General features: G+C 41.6%; 1 protein-coding gene across 1 annotated transcript; it reads right to left on the reverse strand.

Annotated features, from left to right (window-relative positions):
• Nucleotides 1–1,100: 1,100 nt before the first annotated feature.
• On the reverse strand, nt 1,101–14,857 carry LOC112220609 (solute carrier family 22 member 4). Its single transcript, XM_024382454.2, has 10 exons — nt 14,403–14,857; nt 14,223–14,326; nt 13,706–13,860; nt 13,397–13,568; nt 13,149–13,290; nt 10,230–10,321; nt 9,905–10,119; nt 1,994–2,176; nt 1,554–1,689; nt 1,101–1,419 (listed from the first exon to the last, which is right to left on the reverse strand). Exons 1-10 carry the CDS (start codon nt 14,760–14,762, stop codon nt 1,332–1,334), a joined length of 1,647 nt encoding a protein of 548 aa, XP_024238222.1. The 5' UTR covers nt 14,763–14,857; the 3' UTR covers nt 1,101–1,331.
• Nucleotides 14,858–21,006: the final 6,149 nt, after the last annotated feature.

Here is a 21,006-nt window from a genome sequence, read left to right on the forward strand (position 1 = left end):
CTTTCTTCATTAAAAGAAGGATGTATGCAAGAGCTGTGCCTTGGTCTCCTCCTTACAATGAACGTGACAGGGTGAGATTGTGTTGATGGGTTACTGACCACAATCTTTTGAATAGAAAACAATGTGCTGCATGAAGAGGTGCTGAAAGTGCTGCAGATAAATGTAAACAAATTTGCCAATTTTTAGAATTACTCTTGTCTCTATAAAAATGTATTAAATCATTGGAAATACTCCACCAGCATAATTTAGCCACAAATGATCAATAGCTAATTAAAAAAATTGCTGTACATTGTGTTTTGTCACTTTATGAGCGCATAGGCCTTGTCTGCAGTTGGGAATCCTGTAATTGGGCAGCCAGGCCAGGGCGGGGCAAATATAACACAGCTGATTGTTGAGATGTGGTTGTAAATGAATAGCAGGCAGCAGATAGAATGTATTTTGCAATATTTCAAAATACAATTGCTGGAAAAATATGTTTGAATAGGTGAGTGCCACTGGAAAGTTGGTGGACTATAATTTCCACCTTATATTGTCGGCCTAAAATCTGTTTATCCACTCATTTCATTGGCCTATGATATTGGTTGCATGTAACACATGGTTCATTCGTTTTATTGATCTCAGTATGTAAATGTCAGAGTCGTTTGTCATTTGTGTGCTATACAAAAAGATTATTGTAATGTCTCGAGTCATGTAAAATGACATAGTATTGCAGGAAATGAACCCCTCAGCCCTACTTCAGGACTGAGCCCTGAATGGTTGGAAGCTCTGGTGATGACCCTGTTGAAAGGGGAGGCTACTGTGTGTTTTTGTGCGTTCATGGACAGGTGTGGGCATGCTGTGGTGGTTATTGTTTTTGTGTTGTGTCATTTCTGTGTTTATTTTTAAAAAGTGCTGATAATCGCTTCAAGTGTTCAAATGTTAAGTAACCTGAAGTTGTGAATTAAATTGCCCTGAAATTCTAAGCATCTTTAAACTAGAGTATGGTTGTCAATGATGTAAAAGGAAAAGTTCATTCCACATTCCTTAAATATGACCAAAAATAAACAAAACACATTTTCTACTGTTTGAGTTTATTAAGGAGGCTCTTTTCAGTCGCAGATAATGCGGTTTTAATCATTGACTATACCAGACTGAAATTCCTCATGGTCATCTGTTGTGTTCCGAAGCACTTCAGTGCACAAATAAATCATTACAATAATATTTTAAACATTCTCAACTTATTAGTACATTTACAAAGACATTAAAACTAAGCAAAACACACACAATTATGGAAACATCTTCAATACAGCTTGCCTTTGCAACTTGCTTTGTACTGAGTTGCTCGTGCAGAATCACTCTTGGATGTTGTTGACTTCATTCCCCACCTGTGCGTTTCCTTTCTGCCTCTGGCCATCCCGAGAAGCCCGGTTTGTGCCCATGCTAAGGGGCAGAGAGGTCTTTGTTTAAAGAAGGTGGGAAACAGGAAAAACTGTAAAATGTCTAGTAGTTTATCTCGACAGACCTGTCTGCCAGACTGTGACTGACAACGCAAGTCTAGTCAGCCAGTAACTTACCATCTGAGGGGTTTAACCTGGTTGATGAATTCTGGTAGTTGTTCTCCTTTTGTTTCTGGTAGCAACAAGCTCAACACACCAGCGATGACTGTGGTGCCTCCCATTAGAATGTAGGGTAGTATCTTGTTATACGTGCCTTCAAATCAGAAGATAGTGTGACACTTTATTTGGATCCACAAATCATTTTCTTACATATCTTTAGACAAATCTACACATGCACACGTTTGGTATTACTATCCTTGTGGGGATGAAAAAATTGAATTCCATTCAAAATCCTATTTTCCCTAAACCTGATCCCTAACCATAATTGTTTTAACCCTAAACCCCTAAACCTAAAATAGCCTTTTCCCAAAATGCTTCCTTGTTTTACTATCCTTGTGAGGACTTCTGGTCCCCACAGGGATAATAAAACCAAACAGACATACGGACTGGAGACTCACCCATGTAGGCGATGTATGGAGACACAGTGCTACCTACTCTGGAAGCCATGGAGGTGGCACCCAAGGCCATATTGCGCACCACTGTGGGGAAGAGTTCTGTGCCGTACAGATAGAGGAATCCAAACGCTCCAGTGACACCTGTTTTTCCAATCATCACCAGGGTGAGAGACAGGGCGTGCATGTCTGACAAGGACAGAAACAAAAGGTCCCACGAAGTTAAATATAGTGTAGGCCGATGACAAGAATGACGAACCAGAGACACTCGAATTCCAGTGTGCAGCAAGCAGAATTTTGTGGTAGCACAAGGACCGAGCCCCACAATGTTCGTCTTACTGTTCCGCTAGTTAAACAGTCCAGAAGTTATAGTGTGATGTGGGCATTCAACTGGCCTGGAGAGGCCATCTTTGTCTTTGAAATCTCAACACATTTTTTGATGGGACAACTTTTTGGCTGTCTTGGGATATATCATTTCATGCTTTTTCTGCTTTTGTTTTTGTCCCTTAGCAGACATACCAACAAATGTACTTGTCCAAATAAACTTAAAATGTTTGTGAAACTGGCTAAACCCAGGAAGGTAAGTATATATATATATATATATATATATATATATATATATATATATATATATATATATATATATATATATATATATATATTATTTATATTATATATATATTTTTTTACATTAAAATCTCAAAAATCCTATCTGACATCTAAGTATGCCATCTCAGTATGCTCAGTTCAAGATGGACATTTCCACTGATGGAAAACATCCTATGACATCTACCATCTCCTGACTTACCAAAAGGGCAGGTGCCTTTGAGAGTTCAATGTCCGTTCCTGCAGAATAACAACAAACCACAAACAATCTTTAGCCAGTTTGACAAACCTTTCCAGTTTCTTTGGACAAGTAAATGACCACTGGATTGCTGTTATGTCATTCTGATTATTTCTATCTATCTATCTAACGTGCAGTATAATGGCTTGGGATTGGAATTGTAATTCCGGCAATTGTAATTCTGCGTCACTAAGACATGTGATGCCCAACTTTTATCAACGTCTCCCTCACAACTAGGGATGATAAAGTCCTAGAACACTGTTACTCATCCCACAAGCAAGCATGCAGCATACTTTTACCACATTTTGTTGTGTTACAGCTTGAATTTAACAATGGTCAAAATAGTTTATCTCTGGCCTACACAAAATACCCCATAATGTCAAAGTAGAATTGTTAATTTAAATTTTTTTTTTTACAAATTAATAAAAAAGACAAATCTGCAATGTCTTGTGTCATGACAAGCGCACAACTCAAATCAGGTATTCTACACCTTTGTTATGGCAAACCTTAAGTTCAGGAGTAAACATTTGCTTAACATGTCACATAATAAGTTGCAATAATAGTGTTTAACATGATTTTTAAATGACTTCCCCATCTCTGTGCCCCACACATACAATTATCTGTAATGTCCCTCAGTCGAACAGTGAATTTAATGCACAGATTCAACCACAAAGACCAGGGAGGTTTTCCATTGGTTCCCAAATAAGGGCACCTACTGATAGATGGGTAAAACAAACAAAAACATTTACATTGAATATCCCTTTGAGCATGATGAAGTTATTCATTTCACATTCGATGGTGTATCAATACATCCAGTCACTACAAAGATACAGGCATCATTCCTAACTCAATCGCTCAGGGATTTCACAATGAGGCCAATGGGGACTTTAAGAACCCGCTACAAAGTTGAATTCCTGCGATAGGAGAACAACCAGGATGGATCAACAACATTGTAGGTACTCCACAATACTAACATAATTGACAGAGTGAAAGGAAGGAAGCCTGTACAGAAACAAATATTCCAAGTCATCGTCCCCCCTTCGGCAAATCAGATGTCCCTATACAGAAGCTCAAACAGGAAGTACCTGTGACACGCTCCGTATAGAAATGGTCCTCCGAATTAGAGGCTATGTTGCAGAACTGCTTTGCTAGCTCTGACTGGAATATGTTTCGGGGTTCGCAGCTTCCCAAAATAAAAAAACATGCATTTTATTAACCTTTTTGGGATAGGGGGAAGCATTTTCACTTTTGGATGAATAGCGTTCCCAGAGTGAACTGCCTCCTACTCTGTCCCAGATGCTAATATATGCATATTATTCATAGTATTGGATAGAAAACACTCTGAAGTTTCTAAAATTGTTTGAATGATGTCTGTGAGTATAACAGAACTCATATGGTAGGCGGAAATCTGAGAAAAATCCAACCTGGAAGTGGGAAATCTGAGGTTTGTAAGTATTCACCGCAGTCCTCAATGAATTCGCCTTGAGATATTAATGATGTTGCACTGCCTTAGGGGTTCCACTAGAAGTCAACCATCTATAGAAATTTGAATGAGACTGCTGTGTTGTGGGAGTGAATGAGAGCAGAATCAATCATGTGTCTGGCAGTCAGCCATTTTCTGATCACACGCATTCTTCATGGTATCCACTTTGCGTTCCATTGCTCATGAAGACACAAAGGAATAGTCCGGTTGGAACTTTATTGAAGCTATATGTTAAAAACATCCTAAAGATTGATTCTGTACTTAGTTTGAAATGTTTCTTCGACCTGTAATATAACTTTTTTATGTTTTTTTCCGACGTAACGCTGACCAGAATGAGCGTTTGGATATGTATACCAAATGAGCTAGAAAAGAAGGTATTTGGACATAAATAACGGATGTTATCGAACAAAACACACATTTATTGTGGACCTGGGATTCCTGGAGTGCTTTCTGATGTAGATCAAAGGAAAGGGAATATTTATCATGTAATTTCTTATTTATGTTGACGTCAACATGGCGTCTATTTTGACTATTTTTCTGAGCGCTGTCTCAGATTATTGCATGGCTGGCTTATTCCGTAAAGTGTTTTTGAAATCAGACACAGCGGTTGCATTAAGGAGAACTATATCTATTATTCCATGTGTATAACTTGTATTATAATCTACATTTATGATGAGTATTTCTGTTGAATGATGTGGCTATGCAAAATCACTGGATGTTTTTGGAACTAGTGAATCAAATCAAATTTTATTTGTCACATACACATGGTTAGCAGATGTTAATGCGAGTGTAGCGAAATGCTTGTGCTTCTAGTTCCGACAATGCGGTAATAACCAACAAGTAATCTAACTAACAATTCCAAAACTACTGTGTTATACACAGTGTAAGGGGATAAAGAATATGTACATAAGGATATATGAATGAGTGATGGTACAGAGCAGCATAGGCAAGATACAGTAGCTGATATTGAGTACAGTATATACATATGAGATGAGTATGTAAACAAAGTGGCATAGTTAAAGTGGCTAGTGATACATGTATTACATAAGGATGCAGTCGATGATATAGAGTACAGTATATACGTATGCATATGAGATGAATAATGTAGGGTATGTAAACATTATATAAGGTAGCATTGTTTAAAGTGGCTAGTGATATATTTACATAATTTCCCATCAATTCCCATTATTAAAGTGGCTTGTCCAGATGGGTTAGGGCAGTGTGGTTGAGATTGCATCGTGTGTGGACCTATTTGGGCGGTAAGGAAATTGGAGTGGGTCTAGGGTGTCAGGTAGGGTGGAGGTGATATGGTCCTTGACTAGTCTCTCAAAGCACTTCATGATGACGGATGTGAGTGCTACCGTCTGGTAGTCGTTTAGCTCAGTTACCTTAGCTTTCTTGGGAACAGGAACAATGGTGGCCCTCTTGAAGCATGTGGGAACAGCAGACTGGTATAGGGATTGATTGAATATGTCCGGAAACACACCGGCCAGCTGGTCTGCGCATGCTCTGAGGGCGCGGCTGGGGATGCCGTCTGGGCCTGCAGCCTTGCGAGGGTTAACACGTTTAAATGTCTTACTCACCTCGGCTGCAGTGAAGGAGAGACCGCATGTTTTCATTGCAGGCCGTGTCAGTGGCACTGTATTGTCCTCAAAGCGGGCAAAAAAGTTATTTAGTCTGCCTGGGAGCAAGACATCCTGGTCCGTGACTGGGCTGGATTTCTTCCTGTAGTCTGTGATTGACTGTAGACCCTGCCACATGCCTCTTGTGTCTGAGCCGTTGAATTGAGATTCTACTTTGTCTCTGTACTGACGCTTAGCTTGTTTAATAGCCTTGCGGAGGGAATAGCTGCACTGTTTGTATTCAGTCATGTCACCAGACACCTATGCCCTGATTAAAAGCAGTGGTTCGCGCTTTCAGTTTCACACGAATGCTGCCATCAATCCACAGTTTCTGGTTAGGGAATGTTTTAATTGTTGCTATGGGAACGACATCTTCAACGCACGTTCTAATGAACTCGCACACCGAATCAGCGTATTCGTCAATGTTGTTGTCTGACGCAATACGAAACATCTCCCAGTCCACGTGATGGAAGCAGTCTTGGAGTGTGGAGTCAGCTTGGTCAGACCAGCGTTGAACAGACCTCAGCGTGGGAGCTTCTTGTTTTAGTTTCTGTCTGTAGGCAGGGATCAACAAAATGGAGTCGTGGTCAGCTTTTCCGAAAGGGGGGCGGGGCAGGGCCTTATATGCGTCGCGGAAGTTAAAGTAACAATGATCCAAGGTCTTTCCACCCCTGGTTGCGCAATCGATATGCTGATAAAATTTAGGGAGTCTTGTTTTCAGATTAGCCTTGTTAAAATCCCCAGCTACAATGAATGCAGCCTCCGGATAAATCGTTTCCAGTTTGCAGAGAGTTAAATAAAGTTCGTTCAGAGCCATCGATGTGTCTGCTTGGGGGATATATACGGCTGTGATTATAATCGAAGAGAATTCTCTTGGTAGATAATGCGGTCTACATTTGATTGTGAGGAATTCTAAATCAGGTGAACAGAAGGATTTGAGTTCCTGTATGTTTCTTTCATCACACCATGTCACGTTAGTCATAAGGCATACGCCCCCGCCCCTCTTCTTACCAGAAAGATGTTTGTTTCTGTCGGCCCGATGCGTGGAGAAACCCGTTGGCTGCACCACCTCGAATAGCGTCTCTCCAGTGAGCCATGTTTCCGTGAAGCATAGAACGTTACAGTCTCTGATGTCCCTCTGGAATGCTACCCTTGCTCGGATTTCATCAACCTTGTTGTCAAGAGACTGGACATTGGCAAGAAGAATGCTAGGGAGTGGTGCACGGTGTGCCCGTCTCCGGAGTCTGACCAGAAGACCGCCTCGTTTCCCTCTTTTCGGAGTCGTTTTTGGGTCGCTGCATGGAATCCACTCCGTTGTCCTGTTTGTAAGGCAGAACACAGGATCCGCGTCGCGAAAAACATATTGTTGGTCGTACTGATGGTGAGTTGACGCTGATCTTATATTCAGTAGTTCTTCTCGACTGTATGTAATGAAACCTAAGATGACCTGGGGTACTAATGTAAGAAATAACACGTAAAAAAAAAAAAAACTGCATAGTTTCCTAGGAACGCGAAGCGAGGCGGCCATCTCTGTCGGCGCCGGAAGTTCTGAATGTAACGCGCCAATGTAAACTCATATTTTGATAAATATGAACTTTATCAAACAAAACATACATGTATTGTGTAACAAGAAGTCCTATTAGTCTCATCTGATGAAGATCATCAAAGGTGATTAATTTTATCTCTTTGTGCTTTTTGAAACTCCTCTCTTTGGCTGGAAAAAAATGGCTGTGTTTTTGTGGCTTTGTGGCATAATCGTTTGTGGTGCTTTTGCTGTAAAGCATATTTGAAATCGGACACTGTTTTGGGATTAGCAAACAGATTAGCTTTAAAATGGTATGAGATACATGTATGTTTGAGGAATTTTAATTATGAGATTTTTGACGTTTTGAAATTGGCGCCCTGCACTTTCACTGGCTGTTGTCATATTGCTCCCATTAATGGGATTGCAGACATAAGAAGTTAAATGTCTAACAACTACTTCTCTCCCTCTCCTACAGACTATCCACACTGACTCTTTGCCCATCCACAGGTCTCTACCCATACACAGACACAACCTACGTCACTGCTAAAATGATTATTGATTAGATTATTACTCCATTATGATCCTGACCATTGATTATTGATTGGCATTACTGTAGGTATTTATCCTGATACTAATCAATATTACTCCTGTTTACATGTATATATTGCCATCCGTAGATTACAATATGTATTTATTGTTGAAGCCGGAAGATTACATACACCTTAGCCAAATACATTTGAACTCAGTTTTTCACAATTCCTGACGTATAATCCAAGTAAGAATTCCCTGTTTTAGGTCATTTAGAATCACCACTTTATTGTAAGAATGTGAAATGTCAGAACAATAGTAGAGAGAATGATTTATTTCAGCTTTTATTTCTTTCATCACATTCCCAATGGGTCAGAAGTTTGCATACACTCAATTAGTATTTGGTAGCATTGCCTTTAAATTGTTTACCTTGGGTCAAATGTTTCGGGTAGCCTTCCACAAGCTTCCCACAATAAGTTGGGTGAATTTTGGCCCATTCCTCCTGACAGAGCTGGTGTAACTGAGTCAGGTTTGTAACCTCCTTGCTCGCACACACTTTTTCAGTTCTGCCCACACATTTTATATAGGGCTTTGTGATGGCCACTCCAATACCTTGACTTTGTTGTCCTTAAAGCCATCTTGCAATAACTTTGGAAGTATGCTTGTGTTCATTGTCCATTTGGAAGACCCATTTGCGACCAAGCTGTAACTTCATGACTGGAGATGAGATGTTGAGATGTTGCTTCAATAATTTTCCTACCTCATGATGCCATCTATTTTGTGAAGTGCACCAGTCCCTCCTGCAGCAAAACACCCCCACAACATGATGCTGCCAACCCTGTGCTTCACGGTTGGGATGGTCTTCTTCGGCTTGCAAGCCTCTCCATTTCTCCTCCTAACATAATGATGGTCATTATGGTCGAACAGTTCTATTTTTGTTTCATCAGACCAGAGGACCAAAAACGATGATCTTTGCAGTTGCAAACCATAGTATGGCTTTTTTATGGTGGTTTTGGAGCAGTGGCTTCTTCCTTGCTGAGCGGCCTTTCAGGTTATGTCGATATAGGACTCGTTTTACTGTGGATATAGATACTTTTGTACCTGTTTCCTCCAGCATCTTCACAATGTCCTTTGCTGCTGTTCTGGGATTGATTTGCACTTTTCACACCAAAGTATGTTCATCTCTAGGAGACAGAACGCGTCTCCTCCCTTAGCGATATGACGGCTTTGTGGTCTCATGGTGTTTATACTTGCGTACTATTGTTTGTACAGATGAATGTGAAATCATCTGTCAACAATTGTTGGAAAAATGACTTGTGTCATGCAAAGTTTGTATAGTTTGTTAACATTTTTTTTTGGAGAGGTTGAAAAATGAGTTTTAATGACTCCAACCTAAGTTCCGACTTCAACTGTATATATTCCTGCTACCTGTCACTTTGCCGCCCTCTTTACATGTGTATCCTTCTCCCAGTAACTTTATGTATGAACCCACCTCACCACTCCGGTAACCCTACACATTGAATAGGGTACTGGCACTGACCTGTACATACTTGCATTCTTGTGCTCTTTCATTCTCATCGTAGTTCTTACTTTTTTCTTACTAAAATGTTCTTCTTCTTCTAGATTCTATTATTATCTTATTATTATTATCGCCGCATTGTTTGGAAAGAGTACTAACGGTAAATCTTTTGTATCTTGTGCACGTGGCAAATGAACTTTGAAACTTCAAAGAGAATTGACATTTCTAAAGTATGTAAATAATTACTAGGAAAACCTTTTGTCAACATTGTGATGTTATCAAATTAATCATTGCCAATGATGGAATGCCAGTTACTGTTGATGTGGTCTACAATCTTGCAAAGTTATATCAAATATTGACCAATTGGAAATGGCCGTGTGGTGGGAGGGTTCATACCTTGAGGGATAAACTTGATGATCAGAAGCAGGGTCCCAGAGAGGATCATGGTGAAGGGAAGAGTGAATCTCCGTGGAGTGTAGCGTATAAATAACCAGATACTTCCATAACCCAGAAATTCGGAGGATGCAGCCACCAAACAGTTGAAATAAGGGTCTCCATCCATGTTGGGGGTGTTTAGGGACATCCCATAATAAGTCATGGATATGACAATCCTGGGTAGAAGATTAGATCACTTTAAGAAATGAAAAATCTTTCAATTGGAGGAAAATTGTTAACATGTCAGTGGAATTAGTATTTTTTTGTCAGTGGAAATAGTTTTTACCAAATGATAATGCTGATGAGTGTGATGTTCCTTATGTTAGTTGTTTTGATGAGATCCAGCCATGTGTACAGTCGCTGACTTTCCTTGTTTTCCTAGAAACACACCCACAATATGAGGCTGTTAGTCAGATTTTTCAGACCAATATTGGATGTAATTATCAAATGGAAAATTGATTAACACACACATTCTAATAACACACACACAGCTGAATAAAGACAAATGCATAGACAAATATAAGTCACTAAGCAAGACACCTTGACTTAGTGTATTTGAATAATGTCAGTTCAAGTCTTTAGATTGGTCTAGGGAGATCAGCCAAGGTATTTGCCAACATTTACTGTGCTCTAGTAATTACCTGCTGTAGTAATGTATTTCACAAGGTTTATTTTCTGGATGCAGTGGTGTAAAGTGCTTAATAAAGGAGACATACTCTTTAAAGTACTACTTAAGTCATTTTTTGCGGTATGTGGATATTACTATTTATATTTTTTACAACTTTCACTTCTATTCCACTACATTCCTAAAGAAAATAATGTACTTTTTACTCCATACATTTTTCCTGACACCCAAAAGTACCCGTTACATTTTGAATGCGTCGCAGGACAGGAAAATTATCAAATTCACGCACTTATCAAGAGAATATCCGTGGTAATCCGTACTCTCTCTGATCTGGTGGACTCACAAAACACAAACACTTAGTGTTTGGAGTGTGCCCCTGGCTATCTGTAAACTAAAATAAAAACAAGAACATCTGGTTTGCTTAAAATTAGGAATTTGAAATGATTGACAGTGCCTTCAGAAAGTTCAGACCCCTTATATTTTTCCACATTTTGGTAAAAAAGAATCCTCCGCAATCAACACACAATATCCCATGATGAAAAAGCTAAAGATTTTCAAAATGTTTCCAAATTTATAAAAGACAAAACACAGAAATGTGTTATTTTACATAAGTATTCAGACCTTCTGCAATAAGACTCGAAATTGAGCATCCTTAAGATGTCTCTACAACTTGATTGGAGTCCACCTGTGGTAAATTCAATTGATTGGACATGATTTGGAAAGACACACACCTGTCTATTAAAAGGTCCCACAGTTGACATTACGTGTCAGAGCAAAAACCAAGCCATGAGGTTGAAGGAATTGTCCGTAGAGCTCTGAGACAGGATTATGTCGAGGTACAGATCTGTGGAAGGGTACCAAAAAATGTTTGCTGCATTTGAATATCCCTATGAACACAGTGGCCTCCATCATTCGTAAATGGAATAAGTTTAAAACCACCAAGACTCTTCCTTGAGCTGGCCGCCCAACCAAACTGAGCAATCGGGGGGAAGGTCCTTGGCCAGGGAGGTGATAGTCTGACAGAGCTCGAGAGTTCCTCTGTGGAGATGGGAGTAACTTCTAGAAGGGCAAGAAGGTTCTAGCGGTGGCAGGTAGCCTAGTGGTTAGAGCGTTGGACTAGTAACCGAAAGTTTATTGAAAATAAGAATTTGTTCTTAACTGACTTGCCTGGTTAAATAAAAGTTTCAAAATATCTATTTTTAAATCTCTGCAACACTCCACCTATCAGGCCTCCAGAGAGCTCAGAGGAGCCAGACGTAAAACGCACATGACAGCCCGCTTGCAGTTTGCCAAAAAGCTCCAAAATATTCTCTGGTCTGATGAAACCAAGATTGAACCCTTTGGCCTGAAAGCCAAGCGTCACATCTGGTGTAAACCTAGCACCATCTCTACGGTGAGGCACGGTGGTGGCAGCATCATGCTGTGGGGAAGTTTTTCAGTGGCAGGGCCTGGGAGACTAGTCAGGATTGAGGCAAAGATGAATGGAGCAAAGTACAGAGCGATCCTTGATGAAAACCTGCTCCAGAGAGCTCAGGACCTCAGACTGGACAACGACCCTAAGCACACAGCCAAAACAACGCAGGAGTGGCTTTGAGACAAGTCTCTGAATGTTCTTGAGTTTCCCAGCCTTAGCCCGGACTTGAACTCAATCGAACATCTCTGGAGAGACCTGAAGATAGCTGTGCAGTAACGCTCCCCGTCTAACCTGACAGAGCTGGGAGAAACTGCCCTAATACAGGTGTGCCAAAGCTTGTAGCGTCATACCCAAGAAGAGGCAGCAGGGTAGCCTAGTGGTTAGAGCATTGGACTAGTAACCGAAAGGTTTCATGTTCAAATCCCCGAGCTGACAAGGTATAAATCTGTCCTTCTGCCCCTGAACAGGCAGTTATCCCACTGTTCCTAGGCCGTCATTGAAATTAAGAATTTGTTCTTAACTGACTTGCCTAGTTAAATAAAGGTACCATTTTTTTTAAAGACTCAATGTATTCGCTGCCAAAGGTGCTTCAAAAAAGTACTGAGTAGAGGGTCTGAATACTTCTGTAGATGTGATATCAGTTTTCATTTTCAGAAAATAGCAAACATTTGTAAAAACTTGTTTTTTAGCTTGTCATTATGGGATATTGTGTGTAGATTGACGAGGGAAAAAAGGATTTAAAGCAATTTTAGAATAAGGCTGTGACTTAACAAAATGTTGGAGAAATCAAGGGGTCTGAATACTTTCCGAAGGCACTGTATACTTTTACTTTGGCACTTAAGTATATTTTAGCAATTACATTTACTTTTGATATTAAGTGTATTTAAAACCAGATACTTTTACACTCAAGTAGTATTTTACTGGGTGACTTTCATTTTTACACGAGTCATTGTCTTTTTATGTTTCTTTACTTAAGTATGGGTTCTTTTTCCACCCCTGTCTGGATATAAGCTGAAAGAAGACTTTATAGGTCCCTCTGAACTTGCTTCTCTTTTGCGCGCACATGGTATTATATCTGCAAAATACTTTGGTTGTCAATCTCTTGGATTTGACACACATTTCCTACATCCATACATTTCAAAACAGACTGTAGCTAACTACTGTACCATGAGTTGTTCACAGTCTTCCGGTTTGAATATGACATCTGGAGGAGTGATGCCGTTCTTTCTTGCTGCAGCTCGTATGATGTCCTCTGCCTCCTTTACCCTGCCCTGAGACAACAGCCACCGTGGAGACTCAGGGATATACCTAACAGAGGAGACAAGGAGTAAAGTACCCAAACACTGTGTGTGATAAGGACATCTGTTGTCACACAAAAAGGACAAGGAGATTACTATACCTAACTCATACTCACCACCAAAGTGGGATATAAAGAAATCCAGGTATAGACAGGGCTATCAGCAGAATCCTCCAGCTACGGATGAACCAGGCAAACATTGGCAGAGCGGTGTATCCGATTGCATAGCACATAGAGACCCCCAGTGAGGCAAAGTTGATGCGTACATTTCTGATAAGAAGCTCAGAACCTAAAGGTTAAGGACATAAATATAGGAAACGCTCAATTCTTCACAACATTCTCAAGCACTTAGGATTTTGCCTGATATCATTCAAGTTATTGCATTCTGTTTTTACTGTTGTTGAAGTTGTATATGACCTTACTCACCAAGTACGAAAGCAGCACAGTAATTGGCAATTTGTCCCATCCCAACGATAAAGTATAAGGCACAGAACAACTCCCAGCTGTTGGCAGAAGCCTGGAGTATACTGAATACGGTCTGGAGTGCCAAAGTAGCAAAGAAAATGAACCTCCTCCCATACCTGAGGAGAAATACGTTTGATCTTGCTTGCTCTGTTATTATCATGGTAGAATATTGAGAAACTATTGATGGACTGGATGACTTGATGTAAAGTTCTAGAGATGGAGGCTGCAATAAAAATGTAAACAAATAGACAATTGATCGATCACTGTGTTTTCACTAACTTTTTACTCATGTAGTGAACAACTAGCCTGATCCACCACATCCATTGGCAAACTTTTTGATCAAATATATTTCTCAACATGTCTTACTGGTTCCCCATTAAAGCTGCCTACAGTAAACTAAATCCCACCGCTGTTTGTCAAGTCACATCATATGTGGAGGGATCTAATGAGATGGTAGTGTTCAGACCGGAACACGTACCTATCGGAGATGATCCCAGACAAAAAAGACCCGGACAGCACTCCAAAAAAGAATATTGTGACGGTGAAAGGGGTTTTCCATGCATTGTCACACACCAGATCCCACTGTGGGTAGACAATGTTAGAATGATTATGAAGACATTTCCACAGATGAATATAAAAACTACTAAGGATGTTTTACCTCTGTCACTATGGTGGACCTGTATTGCTCTTTACTGAATTCCCATCCATCCAGGCATCCCTCTGTCTCATTCCCAAAGCCGGTAGCAGAGTCCAATTGTTCTTTAAACCGAGTACAACGACTTAAAATGACCTCTCCCTTTACCTCCTGTAATGGTATGGAGTAATTCAAATCCAGTCCAAAACCACTGAAGTTCAGCTGGGGGACCCTGCACCGGTGTGGAGGGATATCTGCCAGGAAAACCATGGCCATCCCAACATAGCCATTAGGAATACTGCTTAAACTGAGCAGAAGAAAAATAACCTTTTGGAAAGGTCCCCATTCTCCCAAAAAGGAAGTAATTTCTTCATAGTCCTTCATTTTCAAGTAAAGTATGGAATGCTGAACTAACTATCTATGAATGACCTAGAGACAAGTCTATCTTTTAAACTGCAGGTCACTGTGTCATACTGATATCCATGAGATCAGTGAAACATGACACCCAGTGGGTGGCGTCTTAGAAAGGTAAAGGAAAATTAATAAATAGACAATACCCAACCTAGCATGAAGAGGTCCAAAAAACAAAATTCACAGTGGATTATTGAACTGCTCAATATGGCGAGGGGAAGAGAGAGAGAGAGAGAGACACAGAGAGACAGAGACAGACAGACAGACACAGAGAGTGACAAAGAGAGACAGAGAGAGACAGAGACAGAAACAGACAGGCAGAGAGATGACAGAAACAGACAGAGAGAGAGACAGACAGAGACAGAGACAGAGAGATACAGACATAGGCAGAGACAAACAGAGACAGACATAAAGAGACAGAGAGAGACAGACAGAGAAACAGACAGACAGACAGACAGAGACAGGCAGAGACAGACAGAGTCAGATAGAGACAGAGACAAACATAGACAGAGAGACAGAGAGAGACAGAGATAGACAGACAGACAAAGAGAGACAGAGACAGACAGAGACAGAGAGAGACAGACAGAGAGAGACAGACAGAGACAGACATATACAGAGACAGACAGAGACAGAGATCGGCAGACAGAGACAGCGAGAGAGACAGAGACAGACATAGACAGAGAGAGACAGAGACAGAGAGAGACAGAGAGTGACAGAGACAGACAGAGAGTGACAGAGAGACAGACAGAGACAGGCAGAGACAGAGAGAGATAGAGACAGAGAGATATAGACAGTGGCAGAGTCTCTCTCTCTCTCTCCTCTCCTCTCTCCTTCCTCCCTCCTCCTCCTCCCCCCCCTCACCATATTGAGCAGTTCAATAATCCACTGTGAATTTTGTTTTTTTGACCTCTTCATGCTAGGTTGGTTATTGTCTATTTATTAATTTTCCACTGGGTGTCATGTTTCACTGATCTCATGGATATCAGTATGACACAGTGAACTGCAGTTCTCTGTCTGTGTTGAGGATCAGCGGGGTGGAAATGTTGTACTTTAATAAGCCACTTTAATAATGGGAATTGATGGGAAATGATGTAAAAATATCACTAGCCACTTTAAACAATGCTACCTTATATAATGTTACTTACCCTACATTATTCATCTCATATGCATACGTATATACTGTACTCTATATCATCGACTGCATCCTTATGTAATACATGTATCACTAGCCACTTTAACTATGCCACTTTGTTTACATACTCATCTCATATGTATATACTGTACTCGATACCATCTACTGTATCTTGCCTATGCTGCTCTGTACCATCACTCATTCATATATCCTTATGTACATATTCTTTATCCCCTTACACTGTGTATAAATAAGACAGTAGTTTTGGAATTGTTAGTTAGATTACTTGTTGGTTATTACTGCATTGTCGGAACTAGAAGCACAAGCATTTCGCTACACTCGCATTAACATCTGCTAACCATGTGTATGTGACAAATACAATTTGATTTGATTTGAGCTTGGAGGGCACTATGGTGTTAAATGCAGAGCTGTAGTCGATGAACAGCATTCCCACATAGGTATTCCTCTTGTCCAGATGGGTTAGGGCAGTGTGCAGTGTGGTTGAGATTGCATCGTCTGTGGACCTATTTGGGCGGTAAGCAAATTGGAGTATGTCTAAGGGTGTCAGGTAGGGTGGAGGTGATATGGTCCTTGACTAGTCTCTCAAAGCACTTCATGATGACGGAAGTGAGTGCTACTACGGGACGGTAGTCGTTTAGCTCAGTTACCTTAGCTTTCTTGGGAACAGGAACAATGGTGGCCCTCTTGAAGCATGTGGGAACAACAGACTGGGATAGGGATTGATTGAATATCTCCGTAAACACACCAGCCAGCTGGTCTGCGCATGCTCTGAGGTCGCGGTTGGGGATGCCGTCTGGGCCTGCAGCCTTGCGAGGGTTGACCATTTAAATGTTTTCCTCACGTCGGCTGCAGTGAAGGAGAGTCCGCATATTTTAGTTGCGGGCCGTGTCAGTGGTACTGTATTGTCCTCAAAGCGGGCAAAAAAGTTATTTAGTCTGCCTGGGAGCAAGACATCCTGGTCCGTGACTGGGCTGGTTTTCTTTTTGTAATCCGTGATTGACTGTAGACCCTGCCACATACCTCTTGTGTCTGAGCCATTGAATTGAGATATTACTTTGTCTCTATACTGACGCTTAGCTTGTTTGATTGCCTTGCGGAGGGAATAGTTACACTGTTTGTATTCGGTCATGTTTCCGGTCACCTTGCCCTGATTAAAAGCAATGGTTCGGGCTTTCAGTTTCACGCGAATGCTGCCATCAATCCACGGTTTCTGGTTTGGGAATGTTTTAATCGTTGCTATGGGAACGACATCTTCCACGCACGTTCTAATGAACTCGCTCACCGAATCAGCGTATTCGTCAATGTTGTTGTCTGACGCAATACGAAACATATCCCAGTCCACGTGATGGAAGCAGTCTTGGAGTGTGGAATCAGATTGGTCGGACCAGCGTTGAACAGACCTCAGCGCGGGAGCTTCTTGTTTTAGTTTCTGGCTGTAGGCAGGGATCAACAAAATGGAGTCGTGGTCAGCTTTTCCGAAAGGAGGGCGGGGCAGGGCCTTATATGCGTCGCGGAACTTAGAATAGCAGTGATCCAAGGTTTTTCCAGCCCTGGTTGCGCAATCGATATGCTGATAAAATTTAGGGAGTCTTGTTTTCAGATTAGCCTTGTTAAAATCCCCAGCTACAATGAATGCAGCCTCCGGATAAATGGATTCCAGTTTGCAAAGAGTCAAATAAAGTTCGTTCAGAGCCATCGATGTGTCTGCTTGGGGGGGAATATATACGGCTGTGATTATAATCGAAGAGAATTCCCTTGGTAGATAATGCGGTCGACATTTGATTGTGAGGAATTCTAAATCAGGTGAACAGAAGGACTTGAGTACCTGTATGTTGTTATGATCACACCACGTCACGTTAACCATGAAGCATACGCCCCCGCCCCTCATCTTACCAGAAAGATGTTTGTTTCTGTCTGCGCGATGCTTGGAGAAACCAGCTGGCTGCACCGAATCCGATAGCATCTCTCCAGTGAGCCATATTTCCGGCGCCGACAGACAGACAGAGACAGGCAGAGACAGAGAGAGATAGAGACAGAGAGAGACAGAGACAGGCTGAGACAGAGAGAGAGAGACAGACAGACAAAGAGAGACAGACACAGACAGAGAGAGACAGACAGATAGAAACAGAGACAGGCAGAGAGAGACACACAGGCAGAGAGACAGAGACAGAGAGACACAGACAGAGAGACAGACATAGAGACAGAGAGACACAGACAGAGACAGAGACAAACAGAGAGGGACAGAGATAGACAGAGAGACAGAGAGAGACAGATAGAGACAGAAACAGACAGACATTGGCGCGGGCACTAGAAAAGTCTGCAGCACCTGGCCTCACCCTACTAGATTCCAAAGGCAAATGTCTGCTGTTTGCTGATGATCTGGTGCTTCTGTCACCAACCAAGGAGGGCCTACAGCAGCACCTAGATCTTATGCACAGATTCTGTCAGACCTGGGCCCTGACAGTAAATCTCAGTAAGACCAAAATAATGGTGTTCCAAAAAAAGGTCCAATCACCAGGACCACAAATACAAATTCCATCTAGACACTGTTGTCCTAGAGCACACAAAAAACTATACATACCTTGGCCTAAACATCAGCGCCACAGGTAACTTCCACAAAGCTGTGAACGATCTGAGAGACCAGGCAAGAAGGGCATTCTATGCAAAAAAGAGCCATTAAATTCTATAACCACCTTTAAAGGAAGCGATTCCCAAACCTTCCATAACAAAGCCATCACCTACAGAGTGATGAACCTGGAGAAGAGTCCCCTAAGCAAGCTGGTCCTGGGGCTCTGTTCACAAACACAAACACACCCTACAGAGCCCCAGGACAGCAGCACAATTAGACCCAACCAAATCATGAGAAAACAAAAAGATAATTACTTGACACATTGGAAAGAATTAACAAAAAAACTGAGCAACCTAGAATGCTATTTGGCCCTAAACAGAGAGTACACAGCAGCAGAATACCTGACCACTGTGACTGACCCAAAATTAAGGAAAGCTTTGACTATGTACAGACTCAGTGAGCATAACCTTGCTATTGAGAAAGGCCGCCGTAGGCAGACATGGCTCTCAAGAGAAGACAGGCTATGTGCTCACTGCCCACAAAATGAGGTGGAAACTGAGCTGCACTTCCTAACCTCCTGCCCAATGTATGACCATATTAGAGAGACATATTTCCCTCAGATTACACAGATCCACAAAGAATTCGAAAACAAATCCAATTTTGATAAACTCCCATATCTACTGGGTGAAATTCCACAGTGTGCCATCACAGCAGTAAGATCTGTGACCTGTTGCCACGAGTGAAGAACACACACCATTGTAAATACAACCCATATTTATGCTTATTTATTATCTTGTGTCCTTTAACCATTTGTACATTGTTAAAACACTGTCTATATATATATATATATATAATATGACATTTGTAATGTCTTTATTGTTTTGAAACTTCTGTATGTGTAATGTTTACTGTTAATTTTTATTGTTAATTTCACTTTATATATTATCTACCTCACTTGCTTTGGCAATGTTAACACATGTTTCCCATGCCAATAAAGCCCTTGAATTGAATTGAGAGAGACAGAGACAGATATAGACAGAAACAGACAGAGACAGAGAGATAAAGAGACAGAGAAAGAAAGAGAAGGACACAGATATGGACAGAGACAGAGACAGACAGAGACAGAGACAGAAATAAACAGTGACAGACAGAGACAGAGACAGAAAGAGACAGAGAAAGACAGAGACAGACAGAAATAGAGAGACAGACAGAGAGTCAGAGACAGAGACATAGAGACAAAAGACAGAGAAACAGAGACAGACAGACAAAGAGAGAGAGACAGAGATAGAGACAGACAAAAACAGAGAGCGACAGACAGGGAGAGATAGAAACAGAGACAGACAGAGACAGAGAGAGAGAGAGAGAGACAGAGAGAGAGAGAGACAGAGAGACAGAGAGACAGAGAGAGACAGAGAGAGAGAGAGAGAGAGAGAGAGACAGAGAGAGACAGAGGGGGGACAGAGAGAGAGAGACAGAGAGAGACAGAGAGAGAGAGAGAGAGAGAGAGAGACAGAGAGAGACAGAGGGGGACAGAGAGAGAGAGACAGAGAGAGAGTGTGAGAGAGTGGAATCAGTGGAACGGAGGACGGGGCTCATGGTAATGACTGGAGTGGAATGGAGGACGGGCTCGTGGTAATGACTGGAGTGGAATGGGTGGAACGGAGGACTGGGCTCGTGGTAATGGCTGGAGTGGAATGGGTGGAATGGAGGATGGGGCTCGTGGTAATGGCTGGAGTGGAATAGGTGGAACGGAGGACGGAGCTCGTGGTAATGGCTGGAGTGGAATCAGTGGAACGGAGGACGGGGCTCGTGGTAATGGCTGGAGTGGAATCAGTGGAACGGAGGACGGGGCTCCTGGTAATGACTGGACTGGAATCAGTGGAACGGTATCAAATACATTAAACACAGGAGGTTGGTGGCACCTTAATCAGGGAGGACGGGGCTCGTGGTAATGACTGGAGTGGAATCAGTGGAACGGTATCAAATACATTAAACAACATGGTTTTGATGCCATTCCATTCGCTCCGTTCCAGCCATTATTATAAGCCGTCCTCCCCTCAGCAGCCTCCACTGCAGTACATACATACAAAATGATGGAGGTTGAAAACATGATAACATACTCAATTTAAAAACAGCGACAGTATCCTCATTTAGAACGATAACAGCAGAACAGAGGTCTCTGTTTAATAAGGGTCACCTCGAGAGACAAAAACACTAATCACACCGACATGCAATTTCTCAGATATGTTTTACGAGACTCCTTAGAGCTATTCTCTGAAGACAGTTTTCAGGTAGCTTGGTGACCCATTCAGGTAGCTTGGTGACACATTCAGGTAGCTTTGTAACCCATTCAGGTAGCTTGGTGACCCATTCAGGTAGCTTGGTGACCCATTCAGGTAGCTTGGTGACACATTCAGGTAGCTTGGTGACACATTCAGGTAGCTTGGTAACCCATTCATGTAGCTTGGTGACCCATTCAGGTAGCTTGGTGACCC

Source organism: Oncorhynchus tshawytscha, unplaced genomic scaffold (assembly GCF_018296145.1).
Source record: "Oncorhynchus tshawytscha isolate Ot180627B unplaced genomic scaffold, Otsh_v2.0 Un_contig_15607_pilon_pilon, whole genome shotgun sequence".
In the NCBI taxonomy this organism is placed as follows: domain Eukaryota; kingdom Metazoa; phylum Chordata; class Actinopteri; order Salmoniformes; family Salmonidae; genus Oncorhynchus; species Oncorhynchus tshawytscha.